Source organism: Elephas maximus, chromosome 8 (genome assembly GCF_024166365.1).
Source record: "Elephas maximus indicus isolate mEleMax1 chromosome 8, mEleMax1 primary haplotype, whole genome shotgun sequence".
In the NCBI taxonomy this organism is placed as follows: domain Eukaryota; kingdom Metazoa; phylum Chordata; class Mammalia; order Proboscidea; family Elephantidae; genus Elephas; species Elephas maximus.
Genome location: NC_064826.1, coordinates 8,492,333 through 8,508,184, shown reverse-complemented (window position 1 = coordinate 8,508,184; position 15,852 = coordinate 8,492,333). Strand labels below are relative to the sequence as shown.

Here is a 15,852-nt window from a genome sequence, read left to right as displayed (position 1 = left end):
ACATTTTTTATGAAAAATAACTATATTTTCCAAAACTAAAATTTAGTCAGAACACTAGTGTTTTTTTTTTTTATATATAATTTTGCAAATCTCTTGGAAGTCTGGCTTAATAGAAACCAGATGAATTATCCTATCTGCTTGTACATTCACTCTTTTGTAATATCCCACATCGAGTAGACATTGGAAAACCCCACTGTATGCTCATGAGAGAATGAGAGTACAAAAGGCAAATACCGTCTTAATATTTTTATGAGAATAATTTTACTTCACAAACCCCCTGAAAAGGCCTTAGGAAACCCCAGGGTTGGGCTCCAGACCACACTTTGAGAACCACTGCTATGGAGTCATGTCCATCTGTGGCCACCCCAGAGAGGCCCTAAAACATGGATCTGCTCTCAAACTCCTGGCAAAGGATGGAGTCTTACTTTTTTATGTGCTCACTCTTCTCCAGATCACATAATCTCACTTTATCTCTTCATAGCTGTTCCAAAAGCAAAAATAACAATTCCAGTCCTTTGACTTAAAAGGGAAGAAGTATGTTTCTTATTAAAAGCATCATTGTTATAACATTAATTATCATATGCATGCGAAAGCTGAACAGTGAAGAAGGAAGACAGAAGAATCGACACATTTGAAGTTTGATTTTGGTAAAGAATATTGAACATATCTCGGACTACCTGAAGGAAGAACAAATCAGTCTTAGAAGAAATTCTACCAGAATGCTCCTTAGAGGAGAAGATGGCAAGACTTTGGCTGGTTTACTTTGGGCACATCATCAGGAAAGCCCCCAAACTAGAAAAGAACATTATGTTTGGTAAATTATAGGGTTAGTGAAAATGAGGGAAAACCTCAATAGATGGAGTGATACAATAACCACAACCACAAACTCAAACACACTGTGAGGATGGTGCAGGACCTGGCAACATTTCATTCTGTTAGGTGTAGGGTCTCCATGAGTCAGCTGAATGACAACTAACAACAACCTGCAAAGATAAGGTTGTGTTATGCTGGAATGATAGCATTGGAGTCTCACCAATATCCCTTTCTTGTCGTTGCATCGGGAGTTTTACATCTGGCTTGGAGGGTGTTGCTCTGAAAGTTAAGGGTCGTACATGCCTTTGGGTTCTGATCTGTTGACTCCATTTCCTTATATCACTTTATGTTGTTGTCAGGTGCTGTCGAATTGGTTCTGACTCGTAGCGACCCTGTGTACTACAGAAAAAAACGCTGCCTGGTCCTGCATCAGGCTCACAATTGTTATGATTGAACCTATTGTTGCAGTCACTGTGTCAATCCATCTTGTTGAGGGTCTTCCTCTTTTTCACTGACCATGTACTTTACCAAGCATAATACCCTTCTCCAGGGACTGATCCCTCCTGACAACATGTCCAAAGTATGTGAGACGCAGTCTTGCCATCCTGGCTTCTAAGGGGCATTCTGGTTGTGCTTCTTCCAAGACAGATTTGTTCGTCCTTTTGGCAGTCCGTGGTATATTCAGTATTCTTCCCCAACACCACAGTTCGAAGGCATCAATTCTTCTTCAGTCTTCCTTATTCATTGTCCAGCTTTCATATGCATGGCTTGAGTAAGGCACACCTTAGTCTGCAAGGTGACATATTTGCTTTTCAACACTTTAGAGAGGTCTTTCCCAGCAGATTTGCCCAATGTAATGCATCTTTTGACTTCTTGACTGCTGCTTCCATGGCTGTTGATTGTGGATTCAAGTAAAATGAAATCCTTGACAATTTCAAGCTTTTCTCCATTTATCATGATGTTGCTTATCGGTCCAGTTGTGAGGACTTTTGTTTTATATTAAGGTGTAATCCATACTGAAGGCTATGGTCTCTCATCTCCTTCAGTAAGTGCTTCAAGTCTTCTTCCCTTCTAGCAAGCAAGGCTGTGTCATCTGCATAAAGCAGGTTGTTAATGAGTCTTCCTCCAATCCTGACGCCTTATTCTTATATATAGTCCAAGTTTTGAGATTATCTGCTCAGCATACAACTGAATAGGTATGGTGAAAGGATACAACTCTGATGCACACCTTGCTTGACGTTAAACCACTCAGTATCCCCTTGTTCTGTTCAAACAACTGCCTCTTGATCCATGTACAGGTTCCTCATGAGCACATTTATGTGTTCTGGAATTCCCATTCTTCACAATGTTATCCATAATTTGTTATGATCCACACAGTCGAATGCCTTTGTGTAGTCAATAAGACACAGGTAAGCATCTTTCTGGTATTCTCTGCTTTCAGCCAGGATCCAACTGACATCACCAATGATATCCCTGGTTCCACAACCTCTTCTGAATCCTGCCTGAATTTCTGGCAGTTCTGTGTTGATATACAGCTGCAGCAGCTTTTCAATGATTTTCAGCAAAATTTTACTTGTGTGTGTGATATTAATGATATTGTTCAATAATTTCTGCATTGGTTGGATCACCTTTCTTGGGAATAGGCATAAATATGAATCTCTTCCAGTTGGTTGTCCAGGTAGCTGTCTTCCATATTTCTTGGCATAGGTGAGTGAGCACCTCCAGCACTGCATCTGTTTGTTGAAACATCTCAATTGATATTCCATCAATTCCTGGAATCTTGTTTTTCACCAATGCCTTCAGAGCAGCTTTGACTTCTTCCTTCAGTACCATCAGCTCCTGATCATATGCTACGAAACGGCTGAATCTCAACCAATTCTTTTTGTATAATGATTCTGTGTATTCCTTCCATCTTTTTTTTGATGCTTCCTGCTTCGTTTAATACTTTCCCTGTAGAAACCTTCACTATTGCAACCTGAGGCTTGAATTTTTTCTTCAGTTCTTTCAGCTTGAGAAATGCTGAGCATGTTCCTCTCTTTTGGTTTTCTATCTCCAGGTCTTTGTACACATCATCAAAATGTTTTGCTTTGTCTTCTCAAGCTGCCCTTTGAAACCTTCTGTTCAGCTCTTTTACTTCATCAAATTTTTCCCTTCTCTTTAGGTACTTGATGTTCAAGTGCAAGTTTCAGAGTTTCTTCTAACATCTATTTTGGTCTTTTCTTTCTCTACCTTTTTAATGATCTCTTGCTTTCTTCAAGGATAATGTCCTTGATGTCACTTCACAACTTGTCTGGTCTTCAGTCATTAGTGTTCAACATGTCAAATCTATTCTTGAGATGGTTTCTAAATTCAGGTGGGATATACTCATTCCTTGGTTCTCGTGGATTTGTTCTAATTTTCTTCAGTTTCAACTTGAACTTGCATATGAGCAATTGATGGTCTGTTCTGCAGTTGGTCCCTGGCCTTGTTCAGACTGATGATATTGAGTTTTTCCATTGTCTGTTCCCACAGATGTAGTCGGTTTGATTCCTGTGTAGTCCATCCGGAAAGGTCCACGTGTATAGTTTTCATTTATGTTGGTGAAAAAAGATATTTGCAATGAAGAAGTCGTTGGTCTCACAAAATTCTGTCATGCAATCTCTGGCATCGTTTCTCTCACCAAGGCCATATTTTCCAAATATTGATCCATCTTCTTTGTTTTTGATTTTCAAATTCCAGTCACCAGTAATTATCAATGCATCTTGATTGCACATTCGATCAATTTCAGACTGCAGAAGTTGGTAAAAATCTTCAATTTCTTCATCTGTGGTCTTTGTTTATGAGCTCTGCCAATAGCTAACGTTACTATGCCTTCTTGCTTACTAACGACTGGAAGATATTGGGTTATGTGTTTGTCTCTGCCCTTTAAGATGGCTCCATCACTGACTCACTGGCCAACATAAGCATGTGACCAACATCTTCCACTTGCTACTTAGCAAGAAAATATGGCGAAGTTAGCCCATTTTTTGGATTTGGATGTTAGGAAGTAGGTTTTAGCTGGGAATGTCGCTTACCATTGAAACGTGAATGATGTCACAAACGAGCATGGGACATGGGGAGTTATGAGTCAAGTATCACACAAAGAATAGAAAGATCTTGCGTACCAATAACTCTCTGTTCTTGATCTTTGGCCAAGACATCTTCCCAATTTGAAATGAGATCTAAATAAATTTCCCTTCTAATAAAAGCTTTCTTGTAACAGGAAAATGATAACATGGATATGTCATTCCAGGAGTTTATAATGGCAGAAACCAAGTTTCTGTGTGTGTGTGTGTGTGCACGCACACACTTGCCCACACACTGAGCACTTAAGAAAACATGGAGGACTGCTGTGGACACTGTATTACTTACGGTTCTCAAATATCATCAAAAGAACCTACTTTACCATTATGCATTGCTGGTGGGGATGTAAAATGGTGCGGCTGCTTTGGAAAACAGTTGGGCAGTTCCTCAAAACATTAAAGATAGAGTTATCATGTGATACCCAGCAATGCCACTCCTAAATATATACTCAAAATAATTGAAAATATATATCCACACAAAAACTTCTACATGAATGCTCATGGCAGCATTATTTGTCATAACAAAAAGTTGTAACAACCTGAATGTCCATCAACAGATGGATAAACAAAACGTGGTACATACATAAAATGGAGTATTATTCAGCCATAAAAAGGAACATGCTACCACATGGATGAACCTTGAAATCATTATGCTGAGTGAAAAAAGCCAGACACCAAAGGCCACATATTTTATTATTTGATTTATATGAAGCACCCAGAATAGGGAAATCCATAGAGACAGAAAGTAGATTAGTGGTTGCCAGGGACTGAGGGGAGAGAGGAATGGGAGTGACCATAATGGATATAAAGTTTCTTTTGGGGTGATGAAAATGTTCTGGAATTAGTGGTAATTGGATGCACAACTTTGTGAATATACTAAAAGCCACTTAGTTGTACAGATGAAAAAGGTGAATTTCAGGGTTTATGAATTATACCTCAATAATGAAAAAGAACCCACTTTTTTGGTATATACATAAACTGGAGTATCATTCAGCCATTAAAGGAATGGAGTCCTGATACATGCTAGACCTTGGATGAACCTTGGGGTAGGAAGTTCTTGAAGTGTGTAAGAAGAGTTTTCACGAGGTGCTGAGATGTCAGCAAGTCTGACTACTAATGGTGCCTTCTGCTTTAAGGTCCTGTAATTTCTATTTCCGTGGTGTTCCACTTAGGTAAAATGACTGATGGGCAAGTCTTATTTGAACTAATGAAAAACTGAGTTACCCCAACAGAATCCTGGGGAACAAAATGAAGAAAGGAACAGTGTGCTGAACCAAGAGCTATTCATTCTTTCATTTAAGTATTCAGCAATTATCTCTATGTTGTAAAAAACTTATGTATGTTGGGCAGAGTGCAAAGCACAGAGGATATGCAGGGACGAGATGGACAAGACCCTAGCTCCTGAGCCCTTTAGGCTAGGTGGGCAGGCAGGTGAGGATAGTCTAGTGTGGCCAGCAAGGTAACTGGATATGTGAGCAGGAACACAGCCCAGAGAAAAATCCCGCCTTCCCCTTTTCTTAACAAATGGAGCTTCTTCTATGGCGCAGGGCAGGCAAGGGCACTTTTACGGTTTGTTGGAAAACACACTCCTGACCTCCAATTGCCATCAAGTTTACAGGGCAATAAATCAATCACGCGGGGCTGGCTACATCAACTAGTCACCTTTGCTCAGTGCTTTTCAGGATCTCCAAGGAACAGACTCAGCACGAAAAAGATACGGCTATGAGGTGAGTGCTTCCCCATCCAGGTGGTTCTCTGAACCCTAGTGTCTTTCTCTTTGTAAGTGTTCCTGTCTCCTGCTCTGCTGACCCATACTTTTACTCTGGGCCTGATTTTCCTACCGTTTCCACAGACACGAGGAGGCGGTTGAGATAGTGCATGGTGTCTTGGGCTGACTGGAGAGGAGAGGTGATGTGTGAGTGTGTACGCGTGAGTGTGTGTGTGTGAATGTGTGTGAGTGTGTATGTGTGAGTGTGTGTGTGTGCGTGCATGTACGTGTATTTGGGTAACAGATGGGAAGTGTCTAGTGTAAAACTTTCCCCTCTGGGAGAAAACAAGGAAGAAATAAATAGACTGGCCCTTCTAGAAACCAGCTAAAGGTGGCATGGATTGGGAGGAGGTGAAGCCATTCCAACTTTAGGCTGGGGGGTTTCTAGGTGGGGAGGGATTCTGATTCAGGGACCCACCCCCCGCCACAGGTGAATGACAGCAGCTCCTATAACAGGGGAGTGCCTTGGTTGTCCCAAGTGCTTCTGAACTCCCTGAGCACAGGTGCTGAGCTTCCTGCTCCCCTGGAAGAGCCAGGGGATGCGGGGTAGGTGCCTGCTTCTGCTTTGTGGAGGCTGGGAAGAAAACTCACCCCCTGAGAGGAACAATAATGATTGGCAATGTGTTTGCTATGGTACTGGGCAGCCCTGGTGGCACACTGGTTAAGCCCTCGGCAGTTATAGGAAAATTGGTGATTTGAACCTGCTAGCTTCTCCATGGGAGAAAGGTGTTGCAGTCTGCTTCTGTAAAGATTACAGCCTTGGAAATCCCTGTGGGGCAGTTCTACTCTGTCCTGCGGTGTCACCGTGAGTCAAAATTGTCTTGACAGAGGTGGGTGTTGCTGGGGTATTGAAACGGCTGTACAAATAGGAAACAAAGTGAGCTACTACAGGTGTGTCCAAGTCCCTCAGTCTTGTTCCACAGCCTGAATACCCACCCTTAGAGATTTGTCCTCTAGGGCATAACGCCCCACAGTTGAGACGTTGTGGAGAGAGGGAGTCCTAGATCTTGGTGTTTACATCATCTTCCCCACTAACCATGGTTAGACAAAATTCCCCAACACTTACCTGTAAGATGGGAATCGCCATGGGAGCGGGGTTTTTTTGGGGGTGGGTGGGTGATAGAAATGTTCTAAAATGAGGCAGTGGTGTAGGTTGCTGGACTTTGTGAAGGTATTAAAAATCACTGAATGATACACTTTAAAGGAGCGAATTTCACGGAGGGTGAATTGCAACTCATTTAAAAAAAGAACCCACTTTAGCCAGTTTGAGCAGAAAAGAAAAGCTTTCAAGGGTATTAGTGACTCATCGAAACTCTAGGAGAGCTAGATGCCTGCCAGATCAGTCATGGGAAAGTGGTCATACGATATATATCTTATGGGGATTAGAGTAAAATGTTTGAATAGCTTAGACTAGAGGGGAGCCACTTGACAGATTCAGGTTAACAGGAAAGAATATTCAATAAACCTAAACCCCAGCTTCAATCGTAAACCTCAGTTGTACTGAAGGCTAAGAGGTTTTCCTAAACTCCTCTTGGCAAAACATCTGTAGATCCTTGCTCCTCACCCTATTTCAGTATTAAAGTGCTTCTTTTCTTGGGTCAGGGTCCTTGGGTGGTACAAATAGTTAATATGCTCATCTGTTAACATACGTAGACCTTGGAGGTTTGAGTCCACTCAGAGGCTCCTTGGAAGAAAGGCCTAGTGATCTACTTCAGAAAAATCAGCTATTGAAAACCCTGTGGAGCACAGTTCCACTCTGACACACATGGAGTCACCATGAGTTGGAATTAACACGGCAGCAACTGGTTAGCTTTGTTTTCTTAGTTTATTATACATTAAGCCTGCCTTCAATTAAAAATTGAAGCTATATACTGTAGAAACAGTAGTGTTCAGGGATTGAGAGAAGCAGTCTGCCGGGAAATGGAAAATAAAAGGAGAGGGGAAGTTTAAAAAAAACAGAGAGAGGGACAGACAATGTTTTTTGTCCCCGTCAGCTCGTAGGCTGTCACCGTGTAAGTGCTGGTTTGATATGGCTCAAACGTAGGGGAGAGGAGAGGCTGGGCAGCTGGGCATAGCCAATGTCAGGAGGAGTTTGATTACAGACTGAAGAGTTTATGTTTTATCAGGAGAACCACTAAAACTTGAATTCAGGAGCACGAAATGACCCTGCCTGTGCTGTAGGGAGATCAGCGGCTATCAGGGGCAGAAGATGGGGACAAGGAGCCAGATAGGATCTGTCCTCTCACTTCAGCCAGGAGTGATGGCCTGATCAAAGTGTTTCCAGTAGGGATGAGGAGGAAGGATCAGACCTGAGAGATGCTGGGAAAGTAGTCTTCGTGAACTGGCAACCGGCTCTGAGGACTCACAGAGGAGGAGAAAAATCTTCCTCAAAAAAGATTTCTCAAAAAGTTGAACACAGAAATCCCATATGGCCCAGCAATCCCACATCTAGGTATATAGCCAAGAGAACTGAAAGCAGGGATTCAAACAAGTAATTGTGGACCAAAGTCCACAGCAACCTCATTCACATAGTCAAAAGGCAGGAACAGCCTAAAGGTCCATTGACAGATGAATGGATAAACAAAATGTGGTCTATACATTAAAAAAAAAAAAACCCCAAAAAACAAACAAACAAAAAAACCAGTTGCCATTGAGTTGATTTTGGCTTATAGTGGCCCCATGAATATGAGTAGAACTGCACTGCATAGGGTTTTCAATGGCCAAATTTTCATAAGTAGATTGCCAGGTGTCTCTTCTTCTGAGACACCCTGGGTGGACTTGAGATGCCAACTTTTCAGCTTTTCAGCCAAGCTGTGAATATTTTTACCACCTGGGATTCTATATACATACAGTAGGCTATTATTCAGCCACACAAAAGAATGAAGTTCTGATATGTGCTATACCATGGATGAGCTTTGAAAACATTACGCTGAGTGAAATAAACTGACACAAAAGGGCAAATACTGTATGAGCCTACTTATAAGAAACGCCTGGAATAGGCAAATCCACAGAGACGGAAAGTACATTAGAGGTTACCAGGGACTCATGGAGGTGGGGACAGGAAGTGACTTCTGAATGGGCACAGGGTGCCTCTTCGGGGCGATGGAAGAGCTTTGGATGATGGTTGCACAACATTGTGAATGTAATGAATGCCACTGAATTGTGTACTTGCAAATGATTAAAATGGCAAATTTTATGTTATATATATTTTATCACAATTAAAAAAAAATCCAAAGATTCCTAGATTCTTAAAAGAAATTTTGATTTTCAAGCGATTAATTACAGGCGGAACAGCCAGAAGAGTGGATAGTTTAAGAAGAAGATCTAAAATATGATGAAAACATGAGGAATACCAACACTTAATGAAATAGGGGACTACAAGGAAAATTGAAAAGGAGCCAGAAAAGTAGGTGGAAAGCCAAGCTTGAGTGACATCCAGGAATCCAAAAGAGTTTCAAGAGAAGGGAGTGGTTGATAAAGCTAAATGATTAAGACAGGGCTCATTGTATTCAGCAGTTAAGTCCTCAGTGTCCTTGGCAAGAGCAGTTTCAGTGGTATGCAAGAAACAAAGTCATGCCAATCTTATATGAGGAAGTTAATGCAGTATGGATTTCTCCTTTAAAAGGTTAGTTATGAAAGGAAAAGGAAAGTTGTAACGGTACCTGGAGAGGAAGACAGTATCATTAACGGAGTTACAGCAACTTGGGAGATATTTATGAGGGGAAAGAGTGAATTAAGAGAGAGAAAGAGGATGTTAATCCAAAAAAGAGGAGGGATAATGGGTGGAACAAGAGTTTTGAGAAACTCAAAGCCTATAAAATCTAGAGAATAGATGCAGGGGTTAGACTTGGACAACAGGAGGGAAAACTCTTCCATTGAGAGCAGAGGGAAGGAGGTAAGAATTCACCTAGACATGGAAGATAAAGGAAGATCCAAGGAGAATTTTTTAAAATTGTGCTTTAGATGAAGATTTACAGAGCAAATTAGTTTCTCATTAAACAATACACGTATTATTTTGTGACATTGGTTGCCAATGCCACAACAATTCAATACTCTCCCTTTCTTGACCTTGGGTTCCCCATTTCCGTTCGTCCAGCTTTCCTGTCCCCTCTTGCCTTCTCGTTCTTGCCACTGAGCTGGTGTTCCCATTAAGTCTTGTATACATTGTTGAGCTATGTAAGAAAAAAATTATTATTTGTTTTATGAGCCTGTCTACTCTTTGGCTGAAAGGTGGACCTCAGGAGTGACTTCAGTACTGAGTTAAAATGGTGACCAGGGGCCATACGCTCAGGGTTTCTCCAGGCCCTGTTAAACCAGTAAGTCTGGTCTTTTTCGTGAGTTTGAATTTTGTCTTACATTTTTCTCCAGCTCTTGGTCTGGGACCCTCTATTGTGATCTCTGTCAGAGAAGTCGGTGGTGGTAGCCAGGCACCATTTAGTTGTGCTAGACTCAGTCTGGCGGAGGCTGTGGTGGTTGTGGTCCATTAGTCCTTTGCACTAATCTTTCCCTTGTGTCTTTGTTTTTTTTCATTCCTCCTTGCTCCAGACAGGGTGAGACCAGGGGAGTATCTTAGATGGCCGCTCACAGGTTTTAAGACCAAAGACACTACTCACCACAGTCAGATGTAGAACATTTTCTTTATAGATTATGCTTTGCCATGTTCTTCAAGATCGTGCTCCCCAGCCCTCAGCCCAGTAGCTTGGTCCCCTCAGGGCACTTGGATGTGTCTGTGAAGCTTCTGTGACTTTCCCCTGCTCAGGTTGTGCTGACTACCCCAGTATCGTGTACTGGCTAACCCTTCACCAAAGTTACCACTTATCTATTCTCTAGCTAATGTTTTTCTCTCCTCACCCTTCTCCTCTCTCTTTACCCCTCCCCTCCCTTGTAACCATCAAAGATTGTTTCTTTCTGTCGGTAAACATTTTCTTGAGTTTTTGTAGTAGTGATCTCGTACAGCATTTGTCCTTTTGTAGTTGACTTTTGTCACCAAGTGTAATGCCCTCCAGATTCATCCATGTTGTAAGATGTTTCGTAGGTCCTTCATTGTTCTTTATCGTTGCCTAATATTCCATTGTGTATATGTACCACAGTTTGTTTACCCATTCATCTGTTGATGGGCACTTAGATTGTTTCCATCTTTTTACTATTGTGAATAATGCCGCAATGAACATGGGTGTGCATATGTCTATTGTGTGACGGCTCTTATTCCTCTAGGATATACTCCTAGGAATGGGATTGCTGAATTGTATAGATATTTTTATTTCTAGTTTTTAAAGGAAGTGTCAGATTGTTTTCCAAAATGGTTGTACCATTTTGCATTCCCATCAGCATTGCATAAGAGTTCCAATCTCCCTGCAGCCTGGCCAACATTTGTTAGTTTTTGATTTGTGCCAGTGATGTTTGGGTAAGATGGTATCTCATTGTGGTTTGGATTTGCATATCTGTAATGGCCAGTGACTGCTAGCATTTCCTTATGTGTCTTCTAGAAACCTGAATGCCTTCTTTGGTGCAGTGTCTGTTTATATCCTTTGTCCATTTTTTAATTGGATTTGTATTTTTGTTGTAGAGGTGTTGGATTTTCCTAAAGATTTTAGAGTTTAGATCTTTGTCAGATATGTCATAGCCAAAACTTTTTTCCCAGTCTGCAGGTTCTCTTTTTACTCTTTTGGTGAAGTATTTTGATAAGCATAAGTGTTTAGAAGATCACAGCTATTTAGCTTATCTTCCGGTGTTTGTGTATTATTAGTTATGGTTTATATCCTATTAATGCCATGTATTAGGACCTCTAGCATTAACCCTATTTTTTCTTCTATGGTCTTCATAGTTTTGGTTTTATATTTAGGTTTTTGATCCATTTAGAATTAGTTTCTGTGTATGATGTAAGATATGGATCCTCTTTGACTTTTTTACAGATGGACATCCAGTTTTCCCAATGCCATTTGTTAAAACGATTGTCTTTTCCACATTTAATGGAATTTGGGTCTTTGTCGAAGATCAGGTGACCGTAGGTGGATGGATTTACATCTGGGTTCTCGACTCTGTTCCACTGGTGAATGTATCTGTCATTGTACCAGTACCAGGCTGTTTTGACTACCATAGCTGTGTAGTAGGTTTTGAGGTCAGATGGTGAGAGGCCTCCTACCTTACTCTTCTTCTTCAATAGCACTTTACTCATCTGGGGCCTTGTTCCTTTCCATATAAAATCAATGATTAGTGTTTCCATCTCCCTAAAGAATGCTGTTGGTATTTGGATTGGGGTCGCATTGTATTTGTAGATTGCTTTGAGTAGAATTGACATTTTCACAATGTTGAGTCTACCTATCCATGAGCATGATATGTTCTTCCATTTATGTAGGTTTCTTGCAGTTTTGTAGTTTTCTTTGTATAAATCTTCACATTCCTGGTTAGATTTATTCCTAAGTTTTTTTTTTTTTTTTTTAGGGGCAGTTATAAATGGCATTTTTTTCCTGGTTTCCTTTTTGTAGTTCTCTTTATTGGTGTATAGCTATCCAACTGATTTTTTTTGTTGTTGTTTATCTTGTATCCTGCTACTCTACTGAATCTTTCCATTAGTTTCAGTAGTTTTCTTGTAGAGTCTTTTGTGTTCTTTATGTATAGTATCTTATCATCTGCAAATAGGGATAGTTTTACTTCTTCCTTACCGGTATGGATGCCCTATATTTCTTTTTGTTGCCTTATTAGTCTAGTTAGGACTTCCAGCATAATGTTAAATAGGAGTGGTAATAAAGGACATCCTTGTCTTGTTTCTGTTCTCAGGGGGAATGTTTTTGGCCTCTCCACTGAGAATGATGTTGGCTGTTTGTTTTATGTTAAATAAGAGGAACTACTTTTTTATATATAACAAAAAACCAGACCAAACCTGTTGCCAAAGTCTAGCTGATTCTGACTCACAGGGACCCTATAGGACAGAGTTTGCCCCATACGGTTTCCAAGGAGTGACTGGTGAATTTGAACTACTGACCTTCTGGTTAGCAGCCAAGCTTTTAACCACTGGGCTACCAGGGATCAATCTCCATGGAACTCAGAAATCTAGATTCCACAAGAATTAAAAACTCCATTCTTCAGAACATACAAGCAAGCATTATGCCAGGGACCAGGCTCATTTCTACTACCAGATTCTTAAAAAGACGAGTGACCTTCAAACAGTTAAACACCTCAGCATTATGCCATGGAATTGGAGTAAGAAGACCTGGATTCAGGTTTCTCCACATTTTTTCTCCTAGAATGTCACCTTCTCCCCCTCTGCACAGGGTGGTTGTGGAATCAAAGTGAGAACAGACATCTAAAAGGACTTTGTGAGCCATCTCAAGCCCTCATCTTCCTTTCTCTTTTACTCTGTTCCACTCTCCCCTCCCCCCAGTTCTTTATGTCTGATGCAGTTTTCCTTGGACAATACTCCAAAGGCAAGAGCCCTAGAGGCGTTGTACACACAGATAGAGTTCTTTGGAGGCACTGTGATGAGTGAAAATAAATGTTCTCTGGATCAGGTGACAAAAAAGGCTGACAAACAAGGCTGTCTTGCAGATAAACTCACATTTTAATCTCCGTATGCAGGGATTCTCTTGGGCTGATGGGGCTTTGTGGTTTGCTTTAATCTAGTTATCTGTGTCCATCTAGATGGCCAGGAAGTTCAGCACGTTGGAAGTCCTGCTGATCGTCTTCATCGTAATTGTATTGCTCATAGCTGTATTTTTACTCATTCTTGTGTTGGAGGAAGATCAAGGTAAGGAAAGTGCCTATGGCTGCAGGATGGAAGGGTTGGTGATGGAAGTCCCCTTTGGATGCTGAGGGATCATTTTACTTCACTCTTCAGCACACTACAATACTGCATTTCTCAAAACCCACATCCACAACTAATTTAAGTCAATCTCTAAAACATAAGTTTTCTTTCTCTACAACAAAACATTGAATGGTAGTGGTATTAAAGGTCTCTCAAGTCTAATCTGGTACAATTCTAACACGATGCAGAGTTAAGCTCACCAGATGTTTGTCCTTTAACCTCGAGTCAAGAAGTAGTAGAGCCTTCAAGGAGAAAGAACATAAAGGCAACAGTGTCCAATCCCACTACTTTCTGGGAGAAGAAATTAGATTTCAGGGAAGTTGAGGGCTGATTAATTTGGCCGAAATATGTCAGTTACATTTAGCCTCCGGAATAGAGATGCCCATATTCTGGCTGAAATAGCCACGATTCCTTCACAGATGCTTTGAAACTGCTGGGTTGCTCTCACAGAAACACCAAACACTATGCTCTCTCCTACATGCACACGTTGTACTCTAATAAAACACCACGTGCAAGACAAAAATCTGTTTTTAATTAAAACTGAATCTGGGGTTAGTTCTACTTGATAAAGCCTGCTTTATAGATCTAAATTAAACATTGGGTGAAAAGAAAGTATACTGTTAGCAGCACCCTACCTATTCAGTTTTCTCTTCGCCACCCTCCGGGGTAAACATTAAGGCACCTGCTATGAACAATTATGACATTGAAAGATGATTTGAAAACCATTGATCCAAACCATTCTTGGGCCTATTCTACTTTTGCTCTACAGAGCTTTTTGGGAGTAATGAATACATGATATTTATACCCAGTATATATAAAGAAGTATATATGGGGTATAGTGGTTAAGAGGTCGACTGCTAACCTAAAGGTCAGCAGTTTGAATCCACAAGCTGCTTCTTGGAAATTCTATGGGCAGTTCTACTCTGTCCTATGGAGTCACTATGAGTCAAAATCAGCTCAACAACAGCAGGTTTGGTTTGGTTATATATGAAAAAGGAGTTCCTGTTATTTAACATAGAACTAGATCCTCTTGCCTGTGTTTATTCTAAACAAGATTCTGACTTATACAGAGTAGTTCCACTTTTAACTATTTTACATGTTGGATTTTTCTCTGCTCTCGGACATGTTTTTTGAAGACATGTTTCCATGGGTTGAAGTTTTAAAACAACAAATTTATATCACACACACACACACACACACACACACACAACTGTAGAACCTGAATATAGTAGCGATGTTTGAGGTCTTTTTAAAATGGGAATGAAGGCTTGGAGGGGAACATATTATGCCCACAGTTGCCTCAACCTCCGTTGGAATCCTGGGTTTTAGATAGTTTCTGGGTCTCACTGAACCAGATCCTACTTCTGATGTTCTTATATGGGGGAGGGGGGCTAAAAAGGTGATAAAAGCTAAAATAAGAATAACCAAAGTTTAGTAAATGTCTAGACTTCATGTGGGGTCAATAATATCTACCCAGCCTACCTCACAGGTTTTTGGGAGTGACTGAAACACAAGAAAAAACAAATGTAAGACATCTGGATATCCACATACAGAAGAATGAACTTGGATCCCTACCTGGCAACATATATAGTAATTAATTCAAAATGGATCAAAGCCCTAAATATAAAGCTTTAAACTATAAAACTCTTAGAAGAAAACATAGGTGTGAATCTGTGCGGTTAGGTAATGGTTTCTTAGAAATGACACCAAAAGTACAAGCAATCAAAGAAAAATGAAAACTTTTGTGTCTCAAAGGAAGAAATAAAGCACAGATTAGGAAAATATATTTAAAAATCATCCCTTTGATAAGGGCTAGTAGCCAGGATATAGGGTTGCTATGAGTCGGAATCGACTCAGTGGCAGTGGGTTTAGTAGCCAGAATACAGGATTGCTATGAGTTGGAATCGACTCGGTGGCAGTGGGTTTGGTTTTTGGTTAGTAGACAGAATGGAGCCCTGGTGGTGCAGTGGGTAGGAGCTCAGCTGCTAACTCAAAGGTCGGCAATTCAGATTCACTAGCCGTTCCTTGGAAACCATATGGCACAGTTCTACTCTGTCGTATTGGGTAGCTATGAGTTGGAATAGACTTGATGGCACCTAACAACAAGAAAAACAAGTAGGTATAATGGAGCCCTGCTGGCTCAGTAGTTAAGAGTTTGACTGCTAGCCAAAAGGTCAGCAGTTCAAATCCACCAGCTGATCCTTGGAAACCTTACGGGGTGGTTCTACTCTGTCCTGTAAAGTAGCTATGAGTCAGAATTGACTCAACAGCAACAGGATTTGTTTTGTTTTTAGTAGCAAGAATATATAAAGAAATCTTACAACTCAACCGTAAAAAGACAAATAACCCAATTAAAAAATGGGCACAGG

The 15,852-nt window shown here is 40.7% G+C and overlaps 1 protein-coding gene across 1 annotated transcript in view; it reads left to right on the top strand.

The window, feature by feature from the left end:
* Positions 1–5,621: 5,621 nt before the first annotated feature.
* The window catches only part of MGAM2 (maltase-glucoamylase 2 (putative)), a 105,436-nt gene continuing 95,205 nt past the window's right edge, over positions 5,622–15,852 (top strand). Inside the window, exons 1-2 of the mRNA XM_049894599.1 lie at positions 5,622–5,641; positions 13,321–13,426. Coding sequence (XP_049750556.1) covers positions 13,321–13,426 — 106 coding nt within the window. The 5' untranslated portion in view covers positions 5,622–5,641. The remainder of the gene's footprint in view (positions 5,642–13,320; positions 13,427–15,852) is intronic.